The sequence below is a fragment of the Tasmannia lanceolata genome, unplaced genomic scaffold (assembly GCF_043159265.1).
Source record: "Tasmannia lanceolata isolate RefF3 unplaced genomic scaffold, GAP_Taslan_0.1 ptg000026l, whole genome shotgun sequence".
Taxonomy (NCBI): domain Eukaryota; kingdom Viridiplantae; phylum Streptophyta; class Magnoliopsida; order Canellales; family Winteraceae; genus Tasmannia; species Tasmannia lanceolata.
In genome coordinates, this window is record NW_027518703.1 from 4,084,739 (window position 1) to 4,106,871 (window position 22,133).

Sequence of the window (22,133 nt, forward strand, 5' to 3'; positions counted from 1 at the left end):
TTCAAAGAAGAATCAAGTCAAAGAAGCCATTTCAGGAAAGGCTTGTTCCTCGACTTCCGGTTAGCAGCCCATATTTAGAGAAGGAGGTCTAAAATGGGATAAGTGCAGAACAAAGCGCTGATTACAAGGAGTCTTAGGGAGGAATTGAGGATCCTCGCTCAATCCGATAGAAGAATTACGAAGCCGTCGTCATAATTCTTTGTAAATCAAATGTTTATCTCCTCCCTATTAACTACTTATACCACTAATCTACAAGGTAACACTATGAGGCTTCTTCCGAAATCTTGGATTGTATAGCCAAAGTCGAATGCATATAAAAATGAAAAAAGTTTATTTTTATTATTATTATTATTATTTTTTTAATGGCAACCAAATGTAACCCTAGTGTTCATTCCATTTTTGAGGTTGCACACTACATCCCATCTAAGATAGACACTTGCTAGATGAACGGTCTAGGTCATGCAAACATCATATGTTCGATCTTTACTCTACAAGTATCATTCCTCTTACTGACCCTCCATAGGTCCCACCGAAACTACGTTCACTCAAATGGAAAAAACATAAAACCACGGGGTGCGTGCGCACTGCGCACCCCACGGAAACTAATAAAGAGAACTTAATCAACTATCACCGAGACATCTCGTTAATTTCTCGCGCGTGAAAGCCAGGAATTCAAATCCACGATTTTCAAGCAATCTATTTGTAATACTGTTTGGGAAATGATAAATTCGCACCCACTGTAGGATAACCTGTTGTGAATTGACGTTAAAAAGCGTTAAAGTCCCGTCACAAACCCTACTTTCCAGGGGCGCGAATTATTCTACAAGACGTGTGAATTTATCATTTGCCCTACTTTTTACACGTGAGAACTCAAAATATCGCCCGAATTTCGATCTCGAATCCACAACGATACAAACCCAACTTTTATTTCGCAAAACTCGCTACCGAAATTCTCGCGATTCTAGGGTTTATTAAGCTAATCATTTCGGATCGGATCAGGGTTTTTAAAGGTCGGAATCTTCTGAAAATTCGTCAACGGCTTTGACAGGTTTTTGAGCTTCTGAATTTTCTAGGGTTTCGATTCGTTCAGTAAAGCTTTGGAAGATGGAGCTTGTTTTTAGGGTTTCTGTGTTCTTGGGAGACTTGGTTTCTAGGGTTTGGTGGTGTTGAATGTAAATATTAAGAGGTTGCAGTGATTGGGATTAGGATAGTAAAGGAGTTGAATTGGGTGGGTTAGGGTTTCTGGGGTTTTGGGTTTTTAGTGAGGGAGGAGGAGGGATTTTAGGGTTTTTGGGGTTTTGAGTTTTTAGTGAGGGAGGAGGAGGGATTTTAGGGTTTTTGGATGGGGGTCTAAGAAGTGGGAAAAAGATGTTCTATTCGCAGTTTATATTGGCGAAGAAAGGGCCATTGGGAACGATATGGATTGCGGCGCATTTGGAGAGGAAATTGAGGAAGAATCAGGTCGCCGATACCGATATCGGTGTCTCAGTAGGTAGGTTTCTTCTAATTTTCTCTTACTGCTTTTATGCATTTTTCTCATTTCGAAATTTTGTTGTTTTTCATTGATTATGTATGTCTAATTCTTTTGCATTTTGTTTTGGTTATTTAGCTTTTTCTTTGTTGGAAAGGTTTTGGTTATTTAGTTTTGAAGGTGAAAATGTGAGAACTAGAGTTACATTTTCAATTGTGTGGTGAAACTTTTGTTGGGAATGGTGAGGATTTCTCCCTTGTTTGAAACATATCACTTGGAATTATAATCAAAGTGTACATCTAAATTGTAGTTATTTTATGTACTGCAATTAATTGGCTCTGACGGTTATTCAAACCCTAATACTGAGAACATGTTTCAAGAGAAAATCTAGGTCTGAATTGCTGAAATCGAAATTGTCTGTGGAAGGAGAAGAAGATGATGAAAACTATATGAAGAGGTTTGTCATACTCATAGAGGTTTGGGTAAACACTAGTTACAGAGATTGGCGAAAGGGAACCCTAATTTATAGAGGAAAGGGATGATGTTGGCTTCCATTCCTCCTTTTTGCAGTTGAGAGAGGGAGGGAGAAAGGTTGTAAGCTGTGGATTTGGGCGAGAGAGACGTCGGGGAGACTGAGAGAGATGGATTGTGGCTGTCTCATGTGGGTATTTTTGTAATTTTTGAAAATACTACTTCTTTTACTGGCTACCTATCTTAGTCGGTAAAGCAGGTGTCCTAAATAATAAAAAGGGACGATTATATCAGTTCCCAAATATAATTATGTAATACATACTGATTTAGTATATCATAATTACACTTGTGACTTTTGTTTATGCACTTTGTGTTCTTGAATGTCAGGATTGCGGGAGAGATTTCTAAAACCTGGTTTTCTTACTTAAAATCCAAGGAACGCTGCCAGGACAGCACACCGGCGGCTTGATCATGACCCTATTTTACATTGTCTTCAAACTAAAACCTGGATTCTAAAATCTGCATATCCAAACAGCCCCTTAGGGTTTTTTATTGATGTAAAAAATTATATTTTGTGAATACATATCTCCAATCATCCAGGCCGTTAATTATATCTCTAGACTCTCATAGAAAACATTTGATTATCCATCCCATTCTTTGTTCAAGAAATTGTTTCTCTGAAGTGAGAACCTTCGCTGCGAAATCCGTTTCTCCGAATCTAGAGATGACTTTCCGCCATGTCAGCTCAATGTAGAAATTATTCGCGGAAGGTTTAGTCTTGAAAACAAAGTCGAAAAGAATACGGGTGAAATTAAAATGGAAATGTAAATATATGGACCCATGCATTACTGGATTGTAAAGGGGAGAGCTCATTTTTGTTGAGTTTTAAAGGGAGAGCTTTTCTGGAGAGGGTATTTTAGTCATTAGGGTTTATTTCAGTTAGGGTTAGTTAAGGTTTTAGAATTTTCTAAACCTTTTCCTTTCCTTATACATGTGTAGCCACATGGAACTTTTCTTTTTTGCTTTATGATTATGAATAAAAAAATCCATTTGCTTTGTTCAAGCCTTGGATGTGTGATTCTCCAATCGATCTAGATGTGATGCCTCAATCAAACTTAGGTGCAAGTGTGCAAGTGCAATGCCCCATGATACCTTAGTACGATGTCTTGTTAACTTCTACTCTTCTTCTTCATATTCTGAAGGTAATCTCTACCATTCTTTCTCCATTCTTGATCAAAATGTTCAAGCTTCCCTTCATGTGATTTATTTCAAGCTGGATTGTTAGTTTGATTCAAGGGTTTTACTAAGGGCTTGAATTGGGATAATTTGATCTTGCATCCTATGGTCAGATAGTTGGCTCTCAATCGTGGATATTGTGAACCCTTTTGTTTTATTGATTTTGAAAATTAATGTTTCTTTAGAAGATGGTTTAACTATTTTCAGGAAGAGGCACATTCTGAACTGGCCAGATCTGAAATATGATGATTATTTGGGCCCAACCAGTATACCAATGGAGGGGGAAATACACCACTATTAGGAGAGTGCATAACAAGTAAATGCCGACATCATCTTTGATTTTTTGGGTGTTGGGCTCCCAAGATGTTTCGATGAGGAAAAAATCCTTTCTCCATCAAAGAGATTTTTTACTCGGCACGGCACAGTCAAGTACTTGGTTGATGCAGTCATAAATCAGGAGAGTCAAAGGAGTTTTGATTGACTTTGTAGGGCAAAATACAGACTCGGGCAAGAACACAACCAAGTTAAAAGGGAGTCGATTTGGGGGAGTCCACGATGACACGGGGGTTTTGAAAGTATGGTCTAAAAATCACATTTCGTATTCTTTCTTGGTACTTGAAGATGTTTAGAGTACAGTATAACTGAGGTCTTCCAGTTCCACATCTCTTGTAATCTATGTAAAAGGGGAATGTTGGATTAGTGCATGAATTCCATGATTGATTAACTGACAAAGAAATATTATGTAAATGATTAACTGAGAACACTATTATTTCACGCTTGATTGACTGGAGAAGCATAATTTGTCTTTTCAAGGAGAAAGGAAGCAGTTGAATGCTATGTTGTGTTCCTCAAGTTTTTCACTTCAAACAATAATCAATTTTTTCTTTTTTCAAATTATTGGATAGTCATTGCTAGTTCAGCAATAATTTGTAAATTTTTATCAAAAACTCTAATAGTTAGTATCTTCTATGATCAAATGCTCTAATTGTCTGACATTCTGGAATTTCTTCTGTTATAGACTCAATCCTTTTCCCTGAAGCGCCAATTGCACTTAGATTATCCAGCCATCTTCTGCTTGGTGTGGTGAGGATATATTCCCGAAAGGTGAATTATCTTTTCCATGATTGTAGTGAGGCATTGCTTAAGATAAAGCAAGCTTTTCGCTCGACTGCAGTTGATCTCCCTCCAGAAGAGTCTACTGCACCTTATCATTCCATTACTCTTCCAGAGACCTTTGATCTTGATGATTTTGAGCTACCAGATAATGCTTTCTTTCACGGGTTAGTTCCAAATTCTCTCTATTAGTTTTTCTGTTTGTATATCAGTGTGGGGTGTCTTAGTTCATTACCTTTTTTTTGTCCTCGTTTAACTTTGGCAGAAAATTGTGCAGTAATTTTGTTGATCACCATATCAGTACAAGAGAGCAGATTACACTTCAGGATACTATGGACGGCTTAGCTTATTCCACATCACAGTTTGGACTGGATGGTTAGTATTTACTATTTAGTTTAGCTATCATAGCACTCCAATTGACTAGAGATTGTTGTTTAGATTAGCTTAAGTTAAATGTTTGCATTGCTATTTGTATATTCAGAGAGGTTTGGCGATGGAGACGCTTCTCAAATTGGCTTAGAGCTTGATGAGGTACATTTGTTGTACAGATCTTATTTATTAAGAAAGCAGCTTTGAAGGTTCTTTTCCACCTGAGTTTTGAATCCTTTAGGGTTTCTGCTTATTCTTCAAAATATGCTAAGATTTTTTTGGATGTAAGATTTTTTTATATGCTGTTTATAATCAGCCCCATATTTTTTTGGTGCTCTCACTGGGGTCTTTCACACTAAAAATACAAGTTCTCCCGTAAATTTCATGATTTTGAGCTTCATCAGATTCACTTTAACAACTAAAGTGTGATGAACTGAAATAGCTCTGAAATTTTCTGGTCCCGTTGAACTTTGATATTTTTAACTGCGTATATCGTGCATCTTAATTTTTCTTGTTCCAACCTTTTTACTGTGGTTATTTTTCTTGGCTTGGTCACAAACAGGGCTTGTTCTTGGACAAGGTTTCCTCAGCCATGCATGCTTCAGACACATTGGGTTTTGAAGAAGAGAAGTAGGTTCCCTTTGCTTCATGTGCAATAGATTTTTGTTAGGCAGGCTTGGACGATAAGGAGAGATTAATTTGCATGTTGTCAGTATCATGATTGAATATTTACATTCAGTAATTGGTGGTTGGCTGCTGACTTGGTTGATATTTTCTGAAATCTATTTTAAAGACACTGTTGTTAACTTTGAGAGAACTTTAGATGATTTGACATTTTGTTTCTTTCTGTTCCTTACTACCGGTCACTTCTAGATTGTTTTTTATTTTTTATTTTACACACTAGGCAGGCTAAAGTTGAGTTGAGTTGAGGCAGGCTATTATTTTCATTTTACAAAAAACTTGCTTGCATAGGTGCTTTCCTTAGGGCATGTTTGGCTACCATGAAAAAATATTCCATGGAATATTTGTGGGTCCAGTTGTGAGAAAGGGGTAGCGAATTGAGGAGAGGGAGAAACTTGAGAGGGTCGGAGTGGGGTGATTATGAGCAGTCTCTGAAAAACAGAGAAAAAAATATACACCATTCAAAGTAGTTTTTCCCATTTATTTCTGTGACTTCTTATGCCCCCCTCATTCTGGCCATCTCAAATCTCTCCCTCTCCCACCCCTCTCTTACAACTGACCCTATAAAAATTCTGTGGAGCATTTTCATGGTTGCCAAACATGCCCTTGAGCCTTGACGAATTTTATTTGCGGTCAATGATTTAAAAATTGGGATGTCATTGTGGTAGACATCACACTGGTCTGACTAGGACCTTCTCACCTAAAAGAAATCTTTAATGAAAAAAACTGAGTGAACCTAAAATTGGATAAATTAACGGAAATGATATATTTGCCCCCTTTATTTTACTTGGGACAGCCCCCTCTAATGTAAAAGAGTAGCCATAAATACACTACAGGAGTCTGTCCTAAGTAAAAAAAGGGCTGAATATATCACTTCCCAAAATTAATTACTATAGAACAAAAAGAAAGTATATTAGTAATTGATGAAGTTGTTGAAGTACCATCTAAGGAAAATGTTTAAATTGATTATTACAAACCAAAGATTAAATATTTGTGGGATTTCTATTTAATGAAATTTATTATTTGTTGAACAGATGATTCAGCACCAATGATTATTACCAATTTACCATCAACTTCAGGGAATGATGTTAACTAAATGTAGGAGTTTAGAAAAAAAAGAAGAAAACTAAAGTAGTTACTTTCAGAATGATTAGAGTTGTTTCCTTTTCTTTTTTCTTGTTTCTTTTTTTTGTATTTTTGTATCTTTTAGTGTTTGACGTGTTGGAAAACTTTAGTCAAAAATATGGATTGGAATATGATAAAACATTAAACACAAATGTGGAAGCTAGTAGTGTAAGATTTATTCTAGCATTTGCAAACATTCAAAAGTTTTGAAAAATCACATTTGATACCGGTTGGAGAGGGAAACAAGGGAAGGCGACGATGCAAGAGGGGTAAAGAGGAGAGTCGAGGGGCAAAGCAGCTGCAATTGGTTGAGAGTACATTCTTCAACCCCCAATGTCGGAGGTTCAATCTCAGCTTACCTACCAAAAATGAAAAAAAAAGACAAAAAATGATGTCCGGCGGGATAACCAGGAAAGGTGGTCTAGAGTTCACTCTAGAAGAGGTCATAGGGCAGTTGAAGCAATTGCAGAATGAAAGAAAAGTGGTTCCTGGGATTGGTTTTGTCAAAGGTGTTGATAGGAATTAGAAACCCTTCAAGATATATCAGAGAAAAACATAGGGTCCACATCAAAGCATAAAGACACTAGCCCCAGAGCGCCAGTATTGTTATGGCATGAAGCTGAATGAAGAGGAACTACAAGGAGAGTCCATAGTGTCATGGTGTCATTATCACTTTATGGTGTCATTATCAATTATAAGTAAATAAGTGATGAGAGTGCCGATATCAGTATTGATTGGGGTCCTTTAGATCCCATAGGAGGGGGTCCTATCTTGATGACCAGTTACAAGGTGCGAAGCTCGATCAACAGGGATTTGGAGAAGTGAGGTTGTGGGGGACATGGAGAGAGTGCGCAAATTCAAATTTTGATTCAAAGTCTGTAGCAAGTTGGGTATTTTAGTGAGTCTTCTTGTCTGGTCTAGAAGTGGGAGATAGCGATGGTCTTGAAGATAGTCACAATGTAGGGCTATAGCTAGAGATGTGTCGGGGCGATTGTAATCAGAGGTGGAAGAGATAGAGGATTGTGCAATGTGTTATCGAAAGCAGATGATTTGCTATCAATTACTGAAGCGGGTCCCATTAATGTTAATATCAGCCCTTTCTGTTTCTCGAATGGTGATACACTTAGTACTGCTATTGATGATTGTTTCAATAGGGTGCACATTGCAGACACTGCTACTTGCTGGTTAGCCAGGTGTTCAAGCTGTCATTTGAAGGAAAATAAGAGGCCAAGAATTTCTTCACTAACTTAGACCGAAGATTCTAGGAAGGAACTCAGGGACTGCTCAGAGATGAAAGGAGAGGGAGACAGGCAAAGCAAGGAACTTGCTAGGATAGTGGACGGTGAATTAGGGCAAACGTTCATCGACTGGAAGCTATTTGAGTGGAGGAGTTGGCATTGCTGGCCATAGGAGAGGGGAGACAAACAATTAGTTGTTTTTTTGTGTTTTTCTTTTACAAAGATCCTTAGTTGGAATATTAGGGGGTTGGCTACCTTGGATAAAGAGGCCCATGTTAAGGAAGTGTTTTAGCAGATTTATTCTAGTGGTGTTGAGACTCGAGAGAGATGGTTGTGGTTATCGCTTTGGAGGTTGACAGATAAGCCCAGATGGGTTCTTGCCTTCTTGGGGCTTCATTACATTTATATATTAATTTGACTAAAAGAGAAAACAATGGTCGATTATATTGAAATTTGGTGGCAAGAAGTTTGTCTTGTTAGGTCAACTGATGTTTGTTTGGCGTAGAAGTTAAGTTTTGTCAAAGTCAAGCTTTGATCATGGTCTAAGACTAAAAAGGGTGCGATGCAGGCAACAAAGGTGGACTTGCTGAGTTAGATTACATCGGGCCCTCTCTCTGAGGATGAGAGACAGCAAAGGGAGAAGCTTAAAGAAGTCTATAATAGGCTGATTGCATCTTTGGTTAGTAAGGAAGAAGAGGGCCCTCTCTCTGAAGTTGAGAGGCAGCAGAGGGAGAATTTTAAAGAAGACTATAATAGGGTGATTCGCCAAAAGGAGATTAAATGGAGACAGAGCTTGTACTAACTAGTTAAAAGCAAGGAAGCAGGAATCTCTACTTAGAATGGGGAATCTTGATTCCCTGAAAATCGATTCGGAAATGGGAATCTTCCCGATTCCTCGATTTTTGGGAATCCCGTTTTGGAAATGTGGGAAATGTGATTCCCACTCTATTGGAAACGTGTATCCCACTCTATGGGAAGTGTGTTTCCTATCTACCCTCCTTGTCTCTTGCTAGTCCTCTTATCTTCCTCTTCTTAGTATTTACATGTAAAGTCATTTAAGAAGTCATTTAAGTACTTACTATTTACATGTAAATAAGGACATTACCCCCATTTGAATCTGTTAAAAATAGTTTCAAGACCAAATATAAAAGGATAAAAAGTCAACTTTCCAGTTCTAGTACAAAATTCGAAAAAAAAACAAGCAAAATCTTAACTTCCAAACGATGGGGGTATTTTTCCAATTTTAAAATTTCATAAATTTTATCATGTCCAAACAGTATTAAATCTCAACAGCCCGGTAAAAAAAAATCTCATAATTTGGTTTTTAAAATTTTTTCTTCTTGTAAGGCACTAGTCAACGCAGTTGTCATCAGACTGGTCAACACAAGCATTTCAGCTGATAGTGATTTTTCTTTAAGTAAATGTTGGATCTTTTAATAAAAAGTATTTTTTTAAATATTTGGTTCATATAATTATTTCTTATATTTTTTTAGTATTGTTTTATTTTTTAAAACTTTTTTTTAAATATTTACCTATTAAAAAATTCTCAGACTCTTCACGCTTCCTGCTTCCCACCTTCTTGAGAGCCTTCACTTCCCGCTTGCCGCTTCGCTTCCCGCTCTGGCAACCTTGGTTAAAAGAAGGGGACAAAACATTGCTTACTTTCGTAGTATAATGAATGCTAGGAGAAGATCTGATCGTATTTAGAGCATGGTGATTGATGATGTTCAATGTAATGATCTGAGCGTTATTATTTCAAAGATTGTAATATTTAATGATGATTTATATGCCTTAGAGCGAGGGCGAGCCTTGGCGCAACGATAAGGTTGCTCCATTGTGACCTGGTGGTCAGGGGTTCAAGCCACAAAAATAGCCTCTCTGCAAATCAGGGGTAAGGCTGCGTACATCAAGCCCTCCTCAGACCTCGCACTGGCGAGAGCTTAGAAGCAGGAACCTTCTCTCGGAGTGCCGCTCCCACCTCAGAACCTCGATTCGGCGCTCCTTAGGAAGGAGCTTCCAGGGAGCACGACCTGAGAGAGACGGGAACTGCTCTAATGACGCTCCCAGCCTGCTTCTATTACTCTATAAGTTCCACCATCATCAACTTCTCTACATCAAACTCCTCCAACTCTTCAAAGTACTTCATTGGAGCAAGCACAAAGGCTTGTGCATCTTCAGAAGGCACGAGGAACGAGTGCACACAAATGAAGATAGTGAAGATGGTTAGAAATTAGCTTTTAGATGTACTTAAATTTTGAAAGATACGTATGAAAATGGTTAGAAACTATTACTTTTTGATGTACTTGAATTTTGAAAGATATATAAAGAAAATATTGCATACACGCTCCCATGGCGCTCCCAAACTTAGACTCTTCTAGACCCCACGCTTCCCCGCCCCCGCACCCGCTTCGTGCTTCTAAGGGCGGGAGCCTCGTGCATCTTTTATATGCCTTAGAGGGCAGGGCCGCAAGGTGCTTACAAAATCAGATAGCGTTTTATTTGATCAGATTGAGGAGAGAGAGCGAGGAGTTGGAGCATCCTTTTTTGTGGAGGGGGTTAAGAAAGCTATGTTTTCCATGAGTAGGGATTAGGCTCCTGTGGTTGGTGGATTTTGTATTACTTTCTTTCAAGAATTCTAGGATGTTAACCATTCAAAAAAAAGAATTCTGGAATGTTGTGGTGGAGGATGTGATGTAGCTATTCAAAAGTTCTTTGCTAGGATGAGCCTGGATAGGACATAGGAGTGCTGGGGAAGCTTTCATAAACTTGATTCCCAAAAAGGAGGGTGCAGAGACCTTATCATATTTAAGGCCGATAAATTTGGTGAGAAGCATCTATAAGTTGTTGGCAAAAGTATAAGCAGGTATGCTTAGACTCATTCTGGGGCGGATGATCTCCAAGGCTCAAATTGTTTTTATCTTGGGCAGAGAGATATTCAGGATGGAGCCTTCATGCTTTATGAGTGCATTGATTACTACCCTAAAGCAGGAGTGAGATTCTATGTACGGTTGATATCGAAAAAAGCATATGGCAAGGTTGAATGGAAGAAGTGTCTTGATTATTTTATTTTTTTTGAATAATTATTTTTTTGATTGGTAATGATTTTATTAATAAAAGAGACCGACATGATCAGATACAAGCCAATAAAAAAACAGGAAAAGAGAAACAAATAAAGTCAACGAGGAAGATTGAAGCATTGTAATTACTACTTAAAATATGGAAGCATTGTAATTACTTAAATTTCCTTGTTGCCGTGTTGCAGCAAACAATAAATTATTAAAAACCTAAATTTCCTTATTCACATTTATGTACTTCTGTTTTCCAATGTGGATCTTCAAACACCCAATCAACCAGTTACAAATTTACAGAGCAAACTATAAATTTTTAGAACGAACTAAGGTAACCTAAATTTCCTTGTTCACTTTTATGTACTTTTCTTTTTCCAGTGTGGATCTTCAAACATCCATTCAACCAGTTACAAATTTTAAAGAAATGGATATTGATGGCGCTGAAACTTCGAAAGACATGCCAGAACTCCTTGGCGATGGCTGTGAAAATCTAATCGACACAAATATTAAAGATCCAAACATAGAAAATGATTCTGCCTGTCTACATGGTGATGGTATTCAACCTCCCGATGTAAATGAAGTTCTTCCCCATGGGCCCATCGAAGGTTCATCTGCAGAGCCAGATGTTATGGATGTTGCTTTCCCTGCCATTAGAGCTCTGCCAACAGATCTGATTGAGTCTGCTCAGGCTCCGTCTACTCCCGGGTTAATCGAAGAAGCAATTCCAGCTAATGTTCAAGAAGGTCCCACTTTAAGTCTTTCAAGGAATACATATCTACCTAATGATGTAGAAGGGTTCATGCCAGACACTGGTTATAATTCTCACTTGGAATCTGAAGATCCCGATTCAACAAAATCGATGCCGAAAGTGAATTTGGTAAATCAACTTATCGAGCCAGACGATCATGTTGGAGGTTCAGATCCTGCAGTGGGTTTTCTGTCTCTGAATGATAGGATAGAAGCTCACTCAGTGCCAGGTGTGGAAAATGAGTCCCCCCCTCTTGGTTCTCTGCAGAATGCAATGGTAAAGAAACAAGAGGATAGTCCCTCTACAATTATGATGGGTCCCATATTGCCAGAGACCACCCAGTCTGAGTCGTCAGCCCCATCAATTTTAACTGAGCCAAATCCCAATTCCCCTGTTCCAGGGTGTCCAGATAGAACAGCCACGCAGGATGAGCTTTGTAGAGAATGTGGACGGGAGATAAGTTTACAAAATAAGGTTCTATATAACGCGGCGCCGAGTCTTCCTTTTGATGACAAGACAAATACTAATGCAAAGGATATAGCCGCAGTATGTCCTGGCTGTTCTCTTAAAGCACCTAGTTTGGAGGCACCTTGTAATGAACCCACTGTTAGTGTTGTTACCATTGCTGCGAATTCTCTTTTAACCACTGACTGTGAGTCAGTATCAGATGGTATTTCAGAGGTTGAGAATGTTCCAAGTAAGCATAAATCTGAGCCACTAGCTTGCAAGAGTGTGAACCCTCTAGAAACTCTGAAGAGTTCTTTCCATGCTTGCCATGTGCTCCAGGCATGCAGTTCTCTAGAAAACGGGCATTCAGTAGAAATTACCCCTAATTTATCATCCAGCGAAATTGGTTTATGTACAGCAGAGACAGAGGGAAGAGAGACATTGCATACTGGTGGAACGCCAGCTGAGGTGCAAGGTTTGTTTGAAATGCTTTAAATATTTTTTCTGACGGGTCTTATAACATTAATGGTATAATTTTACTGTGTTCTGTTTCTATTTCTGGTGATTTTCCAGGTGAAGACTGCTCAACTGATATTACAGACACAAACTCAAAGACACCACAAATGTTGGAACCTGCATTGTCTGAAATTGAAATTAAGGCAGATCTTAATAAACCAGATGGGTACATGGAAAATGTTACTTCGAATGATACTCAGTTAATGACGTTAAACTGTTCGACAAGTTCTGAGTTACCAGCACCTGAAATTGTGGTTTTAGCGCCAGTAGGGGCACCTGATTTGGTGGATGAGTTGGTAGTGCAGTCTACTGCCAACGAAGAAGGTGAGGGAAGTGTTGACAGGTTCAAAAATCTTTCTGGAAAAAAACGCCATTCAATGGAGAGTACGCCAGTTCTTCAAAATGACAATTCAGCTAAATTCTCTGGGGTGTCTCGATATAAAAGAAGTATGGATTATATTCCTGATGATGACGATGTCTTGTCGTCCATATTAGGTATTTAACTATTCCTCGGAGTACATTGTTTCTTAGATGTCATCTAGTACATATACTGAAAACTGTCAAGGGTAATCTTTTTTCTTTCTTTTTTCCAGAAATTTTAGCATTTTTTTTCACCGTGATTCTGTTGCTATAGTTTGTGACTTGAACTTGGTTATCTCGTACCTCCAGTTGGAAGAAGAACTCCTTTCTTGAAAATGAGGCCTACTCCACCTCCACCTCAAGCAGCTTCTTTAAAACGCCCCCGGATGACCCCCAGAGTTAATGTGCCTAAGAGAAAGGTGCTTTTGGATGATACCATGGTCTTGCATGGCGAGTATGTCTTTTTTCCATGTTGGTTTCTTTGCTTCGCTTTTCTGTTTACATTTTCAGATTCTATATTTTGCAATTATTATTATTATTATTATTATTTCAGTTCTTACTGGAATATCCTGAAAGGTTTTCAAAATGAATATGGATTGTCGCATGTTCAGTATTGAAAATGGCATTTTTTTTTATTCAACTTAATTTATCTTTTATCTTTGTCAGTGCAATTCGCCAGCAATTGACAAGCACTGAGGATATACGCCGCATAAGAAGGAAAGCTCCTTGTACTCATCGTGAAATTTGGATGATTCAAAAATATTTATTAGAAGATGAAATTTTTAATGAACCCTTATTTACTGGTGAGTTCATTGTGCTAATGGTTACCTCCTAGTAGATTAAACATGGTGTTATTCACTCAGTCGTTGTTTGCATGTTATTGCATTGGTCTTTCACATTTGGTAAACAGCCAAAAGTTATCGGTTTGGTGCTTTTAGTTACACAAACACATAAAAAGTAGAGGCACGTGTGTTGGTTGGTTCTCAAGAACCATCTCCTTTTAAACTTGTCTAGATCTTGACCTCTGCAGGGTATGTACACACAAACAGACACACGACTCCCATGCTTACTCTCTTAATAAGTTATGATGGCATTAATCCGCATATTTATTTTTCTACTGGCCTGGTGTTTGTGTAGAAGCTCTCTATTTTGTTTGCAGCCTTTCATCCATCACTTTTTGTGTGGAAAAATGTCGGTAATGTGTTCTTGTTGCCGGCAATAAGAAATTAGGCGCACACTCCTATTGGTGATGCAGATGCGACCCCGTGAAATGATATTGGAAACATTGCTTGTTGCTATGGTCCCATCACATACACCGGTATAAAGGGGAAGAATTTTGCAATTTTGAATGCAACCCATAAGTGCCAGATAATGAAGCTATCAACTCGACAAACTCATTGCTTATAGTCAATTTATACTACCAATTCCTATAATGCATATAATTTAGAAGGTTCTACTCTTAGCTTCGATGCTTCCATATATATATATATATATATATATATTTTTTTTTAAATGGTCCTGATTTTGATTTGTTCTTTTGTTGTCTTTTTCTTTTTAACTTTTTCTGTTACATTCTTATCCTTCTTTGAATAGTTTTTGACCCGTGGGTTTGGCAAGAAATATGAGTTAGTTTCCATCTATTTCTTTCAGGTATGTCGGCAGAGCTGTCTGAATTACAGAACGAGTCATATTGTCTGAGAACGGCTGAGGTGTCCAATATTGATATGAATCATTCTTTTGGTGAAGTATCTGGGGATCTTGAACCACCTAGAAGCCCAGCAGTTATCAAGGAAACTGGTGTAGAAGGGATGGGTGAGCCCATCGCAGACAAAAATGATGTTGAAGCACAAGAAGCTACTGAGACGGTTGTATTGATGGAGAACCAGCCATGTGAACATCCTAGTAGTTCCCTTGGATGTGATGCTCAAGTGCAAACAGAAGCACTAACTGACACTCCTGTCATGAAAGTAGATCTCCAGGGCGATGGACACTCTGTTGTAGCAGCAAATCAAGCTGCTATTATTGGGGCTGAGGTGCCCATACCGGATTCTCATTCCGGGGATGCTTGCAACACAGATTTTAGCATTGAGCCATACCTTCAGAAAAGTGATGTGTCATGTTTATCTTCTGATCAAAAGTCAGTTATTCAGCCTACCGATGACCTTGGGGAATCAACTGGTAAAATATTGCAGTCAATTGAAAGCACATTTGTTGAAAAAGATAATTCTATTGCAGATAGAACTAATGATAGCACCGCTGGTATGGTTGAGGTGAATGATGGGACTTTGGTTCTAGCTAATGGTTCATTTATTGCAAAGGATGCATCCATCGTGCCAGAAATTGAACGTGGCATTTCAGTTGATGTGGCGCCAATTAGCTTGCCTCAGAAATGTGATGATTTTGAAGAGATTGCTAATGATAAGAATTGTGCAGTTGAAATTGGAACAGACATGCTAATTGATTCCTTGGCCTCTGGGGGAAATGTAAATCCTTCCCTTCCAGATGTGACTCTAGAGAGCAATGAGCGAACAGCTGGGGTTATCGTCACCGATGACCTGGTCATCGAGGGCATCAGCAAAGGTACCTCGGATGTTGTTGATGATGTGGATGTGGTCAACAAAGTGACAAATGATGGGGGAGGCCCTTCATCCAACTTTTGTCATACAGAAATGCCACAACTGTCATCAACGTGTCCATTGCAACTCAATACAAACACGGAAAACGTTCTTCAAAATGGAGGTGAAGAAAATCTGACAGGCTGTCAAGAAGTTGAACTGGAAAGTGCTATGGATGTGGAAATGCCCGTGGCGGATGTTGTTTCCATGGGTGATTCTTGTGTAAGTTATGCACTTGACTTTCTTTTGGATAATTATCTGTTTGTTGGTCTTTTTTTATCTTTTTGAACTTTCTCATGCAATTGTTATTTGTATGTAGTTGTCTGTGCCGTTGTGTTTCATTCTCAATGAAGGTTTAACCTTCACTGTCTAGAAATACTTTCGGAAAAGAGTAGGCTTTGTTCCTAGAGTATGGAACTTGTGTATGTTTGCGCATACTTCCATACCACATTTATACATCGTTCGAGATACACATGTTCCTTGAGTTAGAAGATCGGCCAATGGGGCGGCAGATAGTTTACTAGGAGAGGAGTTCAGTTGAAGGCGTCATTGAAGGAGATTCCCTCAATGTAATCAGGTGGCTTAGAGGTAGTCATGTGTCTCCTTGGAGATTTGCAGCTTTATTTTATGGTTGATGAGATGCAGGATAGGTTGGGTTCGGCATCTATCTCCTTCATTCATGTTAGAAGGTCTGCCAATGGGGAGGCGGATAGATTGGCAAGAGATGGAGAGAGCATTGAGATTTTTTATTTCCTTCCTCAGCTTTTGTTTTTGGTTGTTCTATGTTTTTTTCTTTCCCTTTTAGCTTGTTTTTTTTTAGTATCTTCGGGATCTCCTCGATCTCGTTTTGTTTCAATGAAATCCTATTACCATTCAAAAAAAGGAGTTCAGTTGAAGGCTTTGTAGTCTTTTGATTTTCTTCCTCCTTGAGTTTTTCTAGTTTGTCTTCTTTATCATATGTGATTTTCTGCTGTATCGTTCTTGATCTCTTTCTTTGTATTTCTTTTGGACCATCTCGGTCTGTATTAATGAAGTTCTTGACCATTAAAAAAAAGGTACAAATGTTCCATTTGGACATTCACCCATATATAAATGTTCTTGATTGTGCAATGCATGTCAACTTAATCCCAAAAAAAAGAAAAGAAAAAGAAAGTGTGTAATGCATGTCTATGCAGAATGTTTTTGCATCTCTTCTTGGTTTGATTCATCACTTTTGAAGCATATTATTTACTCGGCTCCATTTGTGAAATTAGTTTTCATTGCTGAGATTTTTTTTTTCGGTGCTCTTGCGGTGCAGGATTTTGGCCACATGTTGGATGGAAATGATACAGGTTCGTTATTCTCCTTTCCGTGATTGCCAAATGCCACGTCTTTGTCTGCTTACAATTTGTTGTCGATTGTAAAATCTAAAAATTATTCCTGTGCTACTACTTTAATATGTTATTGGCCTGGATGCTTCATTTCTTGTTCATTCTCATGCTATCTCTAGCATGCTATGATAGTCAGGGTGCTCATTTGTCTTGATCATATGATCTCCACTATCATTTATAGATGCCCTTTTTGTCTGTTACTTTCTGTCGACACGTGTCTTTGCAGTTTAGGCATTTGACTTGTGGTATTGCAAAATATTTTGCTCATTCTGCTAGAACCGATAACTGATTGGTAGTCAAAGGAGTTTTTCATTGACTTAGTAGGGCAAAGCTTGGATTCAGACGAGAACGCGGCCATGGTAAAACGGAGTGGACTTGGATGAGCCAATGATTGACCCAGAGACTTTTTAAACAATGCCGATCTTTATAATCTATGCATAAGGAACATGACCTTTCTTGTGAAGCAGTTATGGATGGTGGGTGAACAAAAAGAAGTCCCATGGAGGAAGATCATTATAGGGAAATATGGGATGGGTTATGATGTGGAGAGGGGGAGAGAGCTAGTTAGAAGTGTTTGATCAGAGGTATAACAGTCTATTAGTTGTTTAGGAAAGATTTCTTTCCTTTGGTTAGGTATATGTATATGGCAGAAGTAGATAGGATTACGTCCTAGAAAGAATTGTGGTTGGGAATGTCATCTTATGCCATGCCTTTTTTTTTCGGAGAAGACGGTTATTTGCTTTATTAAAACCATAATTTGATAGAATGATGCTAAATTGCAATAGCGGTAGAGGTTGCCCATCCACTAAAGAATCCCTACTGATTTTCTTATTGGCCATCAGATCAAAATATCGTGTCCTTTCTTAAAACATGACAGTAAGAAATATCCTTCCCTCTACTAAAGTTGGCCATCTCATTAATAATGTGACCCAACCACCATGGCCCCCTACACTTTCGAGAACTGCAATTCATTGTCTTGAGAGTCTACTTCCACGAAGAGAGTGCCCTCGCCCTAGTCTCATTGCCCTATGCAACTCCAATGGTACCCGAAAAGTCTCACACTACGTCACCATACTATCTCTGAACAATAGTTACCGAAAGCTCCCTAGTTGGGCTGGAAGCTCTTTTCTAAACCCTTTTGGAGAATATTTTTCCTAGAAAGTATTTTCCCTTTTGGTAACCAAATGAGTAATTAAAATTTGACACATCTTAAGTTTCACATAGAACTTGCATGATTTTTTTTTCAACAGCGTAAATGAATAAAACCAAGGTTGCCAGAGCAGGAATCGAAGGCTCCTGGGATGGTCGGAAGCGGGAATCGTGAGGTTGCCGGAGAGTCGCCGAGGAATTGTCGAGGAATTGTTGGGGAGTTGGGATTCGCCAGGGAATCGCGTTTCACATAACATTAAACCGCGGTTCCCAAAAGTAGGAATCGGGTTTCCGAGGAATCATAAACCGCGATTCCCAAAAGTGGGAATCGGGTTTCCGGCGAATCCGGACCAGGATTTTCAGTTTTTGGGGATTCGAGAAGATTCCCATTTTGGATTTGAGAACCCGAGAATCGAGGTTCCTCACTCCCTGGGAAGAATCCTGCTTCCTCGAATAAAACATCCAGTTTGCAAGACTATAAATCCTGAAACTTGTACTTCTAAATTTCCAATCAATTGTGTAAGTCCACTTTAATTACTTGTAACCTTAACATACATTAACCCTTCCTTCCGAGGACCTATCTACTATAAGTCTATAACCATCTCTCTCTTTGTATACTCGTAGATTGTTTCCACTGAGGGTTATTACATGCTTCTTTACTTTCCTCATTTCTTCTTTAATGCTTCCTTCATTTTCTATTTTTAGACGCCACTTCCCGCTTCCACTTCCAGCTTCTCGCATCACTTCTCACTGTGGCAACTATGCTCTTAACACCCCTCCTAGGCCAGCTAAACCAAGATTCCCTAACGAACACCCACCGAAACTCTTCCTTCACAGGGGCCCAACTTGCCAACAGATATTTGATCTTTGAATGATTCCAATCGAAAGAACAAGGATACTTGTCGAAGATGAGTTGATTCCTTTCTTCATTCCATATGACTATTATCAAGTAAAAAGGAAAGGAGAACAAATTTTAGGATTAAGTAGTAATCAAGATTTGGAGGAAGAAAAGTGAAGAGGAGAGAAGAGAGGAAGCAAAGAAGGAAAATTGCGGGAGTTGAAATGTAAACCCCAGGACTCGATAACTTTATTATATATACACTCTAACAATAGTAAATTATGACATATTACGTGAGTGGTGATGGGCCCCATCATATACCATAATACATTATTTTAACACCCCCTCAGGCTAGAGCAAAAATATAATCCATGCCCGGCTTGGAAAAAATTATGTGAAATTGATTCCGGCCAAGAATCTCTCTGAAAATTTCAACTAACTTATTTGATACCTCACAATAGATATTCCCTCGCTAGCAACCTTTTCTCAAAAGAAGTGACAATCTACTTCAATCACTTAGATGCAATGTGAGCCTTCGCACAATGTTTAACATTTGCATTAGAACACGCAACCACAGTTTTCTTTTCTCTTCTCCAGGTAACAAGATTCCCTCTAGCAATCGAGCATATGTTCTGGATCCTACCCAATCAGCGTGATAATAACTTTTCACTCTGAAGTGGCTGTTTTGCTTTAAGATAACTCCCTGACCTAGTACAACCTTTAGGCATAAGAGGATGCGTAGAATTGGATTCTAGCTATCAATTGTAGGAGCATTCATAAACTGCCTTACATATATATCTGTGTGTGTATGTGTGAATATAATCCTTCAACAATTTAATGTAGAACTGTACTATATGTGGGGCAACCTTTGCCCCAGCTGTAATTTTCCCTTTTTCTTTCCTTAAGTTTTTCTTTGCCTTGCCTTAATTTTTTCTTTGCCTTGTCAGGAAAAAAATGGACTTGAGATTTTTTTAATCATCAACAACTACATGAATCCAAGTATTGCTTTGGAATTGCATCACAAACCCTCATCTATTTGAACCATGTTTTCAGAGTCCAAATAACAGTTCCATAAGATGGATCTGAACCACGATTCATTTTTTTCCTAAAAGGGGCCGTTTGGATACGCTGATTTTAGAATCTTGGATTTCCTCAAAATCGTGGATGGAAGACAAGAGAAGGAGACCGTCTGTCATTTTCTGATTTCTTGCCCTTCTTTCCGTCGAGCGAGAGAGTAGGAGATAGCCCCTGTTTCCAGGTTTTAGAAATCTCAGGATGGGCTTTCTAAAACCTGGATTTCTTACTTAAACCCTTCATCTGCAACCTACTTACCCCACATCTGCAACCTACTTCCATTGTAAAATCCAGAATTTTACACTGCTTTCAAACTAAAACCTGGATTCTGAAATCCACGTATCCAAACAGGGGGTAAGAGTTTATCCTGTTTATTGCTTCTCAAAGTTATCCCATAATATAGTCCCAGGAACTTCTCCCCGTTGCATCTCAGGGCTAGATTTATGAGCGCGTCTAAATCCAGTCTTTTTGAGCTGATTCCATTATCACTATGTCTTGTACCATGCTTGCGGTTACTTGAGTGTTACACCTAACAACTGTTCTTATTGGAAAATGAGGTCCTCCTATAGTGTGCACACTTGAACTATACCAAGTAATGAAATGCACACACATACGCTCGTCGGTACATTTGGATAGTATAACGGTGCTTCATGTAAGGAGACCTACATTCTTTCAACACTGAATTTTCTCACTTGATGAAATCTTGCTTGTTTTTCAGAGTTCTTGAATGTAGATGATGAGGCAGAGCCCTTGGAGGAGGAGGATAACAATATGTCAAGTGCCGTAGAGGGTCGGTTTCTTGAAAATAGTGGATGGTCTTCTCGCACGAGGTAGGTTGTTATTTTGATTCTTTCTGTTTTGTAAGTGAAGCCTTTAATATTTTATAGGCCTTTCTACACATCTTTCTTTGTGTTTTATTACAGAATTTGTTGGTTAATTAGATTTATTCATAGACAGGTTCCATAAAATTTCTAAAAAAAATGTTATTTTTCCAATGCTATTTTAAGGCGTATCGCATGTTATCGGATATATTTGATTGACAAGATGAAACTTTTAACTTTTTTATAGGGCCGTCGCAAAGTACCTACAATCCTTGTTTGACGATGAAGCTGGACATGTAAGAAAAGTTCTTCCGGTTGACCAGCTTTTAGCTGGTAAAACTCGCAAGGAAGCATCAAGGATGTTTTTTGAGACATTGGTATGTCTTTCTTATCTTGAGTCTACTGGAGTGTCCGTGGTTCTTAACAACGATTATCAATTTTAACGAGTGAAGAAAAAGGTCTATTGAATTCAAATTAAGCCACAACTTTCCTTCAACTACCAATCCTTAAAAGAGACATTGCATATTTCCGAAAAACTATCATTTATTGTGTTTTGGTTCAGTTTTTGAACTTGGTTGAATGTCGGAACGACATACATTGTTTCTTTCTGCACCGGTGTACATTGTTTCTTTTTGCACTCATTGGAAATTGAATTACATATTTATTTAGTTAGTACTATATTGATTAAATGATTTTTCTGCAGGTTCTTAAAACAAAGGATTACATCCATGTTGAACAGGAAAACCCCTTTGAGAACATCAACATTAAGCCACGAGTAAAGCTCTTGAAATCAGAGTTCGAATCCTCTAGGGGCTAACATGAGTACAAATTTACCCTGTAACTCTACTTCGCGGATGCTCGACTCTGGCTATTAATTTCCGGTAACCTTATTTTTTTATTTCTCTACATTATGCCCTTCTGTCACGGATATGTTAACACGGGGTAGAGTCGAGTTCGCTTGTATTATACCCTTCTTCTTCTTTTGAATGGTTTCACTTGTATTATACTTATAAACAGATAGTATGCTCTGTAAATATATCTGTAAAATCAATCTTCTATTCAATGGATAATGTGGGTGTTCAATTAGTTCTACAGTCGAACGACATTTGGGAATTTCAAAAGTGGGGATTCTGGTAATTTCCCATAAGAAAAGCACACATCTCCAGTTTTAAAGATTGTTTATATGGTGAAAGGTCATGCATACAAGTGTAGCAAAAAAAAATGCAGTGGGTCCTCAGGATCTTTGTTTGATCTTTTATTGGTATCCTCTTACCTTGGATTGGGACTGGGCACATCCATCAAAGATTGAGTATGCAATTTGAATTTGAATGAGATAGCAGCCACCTTATAAATAAGACAACAATATGCTGAAAATTGAGCCTGGGTATGCTCACTTTTCAGCATATTTTTGTCTTATTTCTAA

At 38.4% G+C, this 22,133-nt stretch overlaps 1 protein-coding gene across 1 annotated transcript; it reads left to right on the forward strand.

The window, feature by feature from the left end:
• Positions 1-1,267: 1,267 nt before the first annotated feature.
• On the forward strand, positions 1,268-21,802 carry LOC143858804 (sister chromatid cohesion 1 protein 4-like). Its single transcript, XM_077369525.1, has 14 exons — positions 1,268-1,492; positions 4,197-4,458; positions 4,569-4,666; positions 4,773-4,822; positions 5,223-5,290; positions 11,151-12,442; positions 12,541-12,978; positions 13,153-13,297; positions 13,510-13,646; positions 14,494-15,680; positions 16,756-16,789; positions 20,608-20,719; positions 20,958-21,087; positions 21,414-21,802. The coding sequence occupies exons 1-14, from the start codon at positions 1,369-1,371 to the stop codon at positions 21,525-21,527; spliced, it is 4,191 nt and encodes a 1,396-aa protein (XP_077225640.1). The 5' UTR covers positions 1,268-1,368; the 3' UTR covers positions 21,528-21,802.
• Positions 21,803-22,133: the final 331 nt, after the last annotated feature.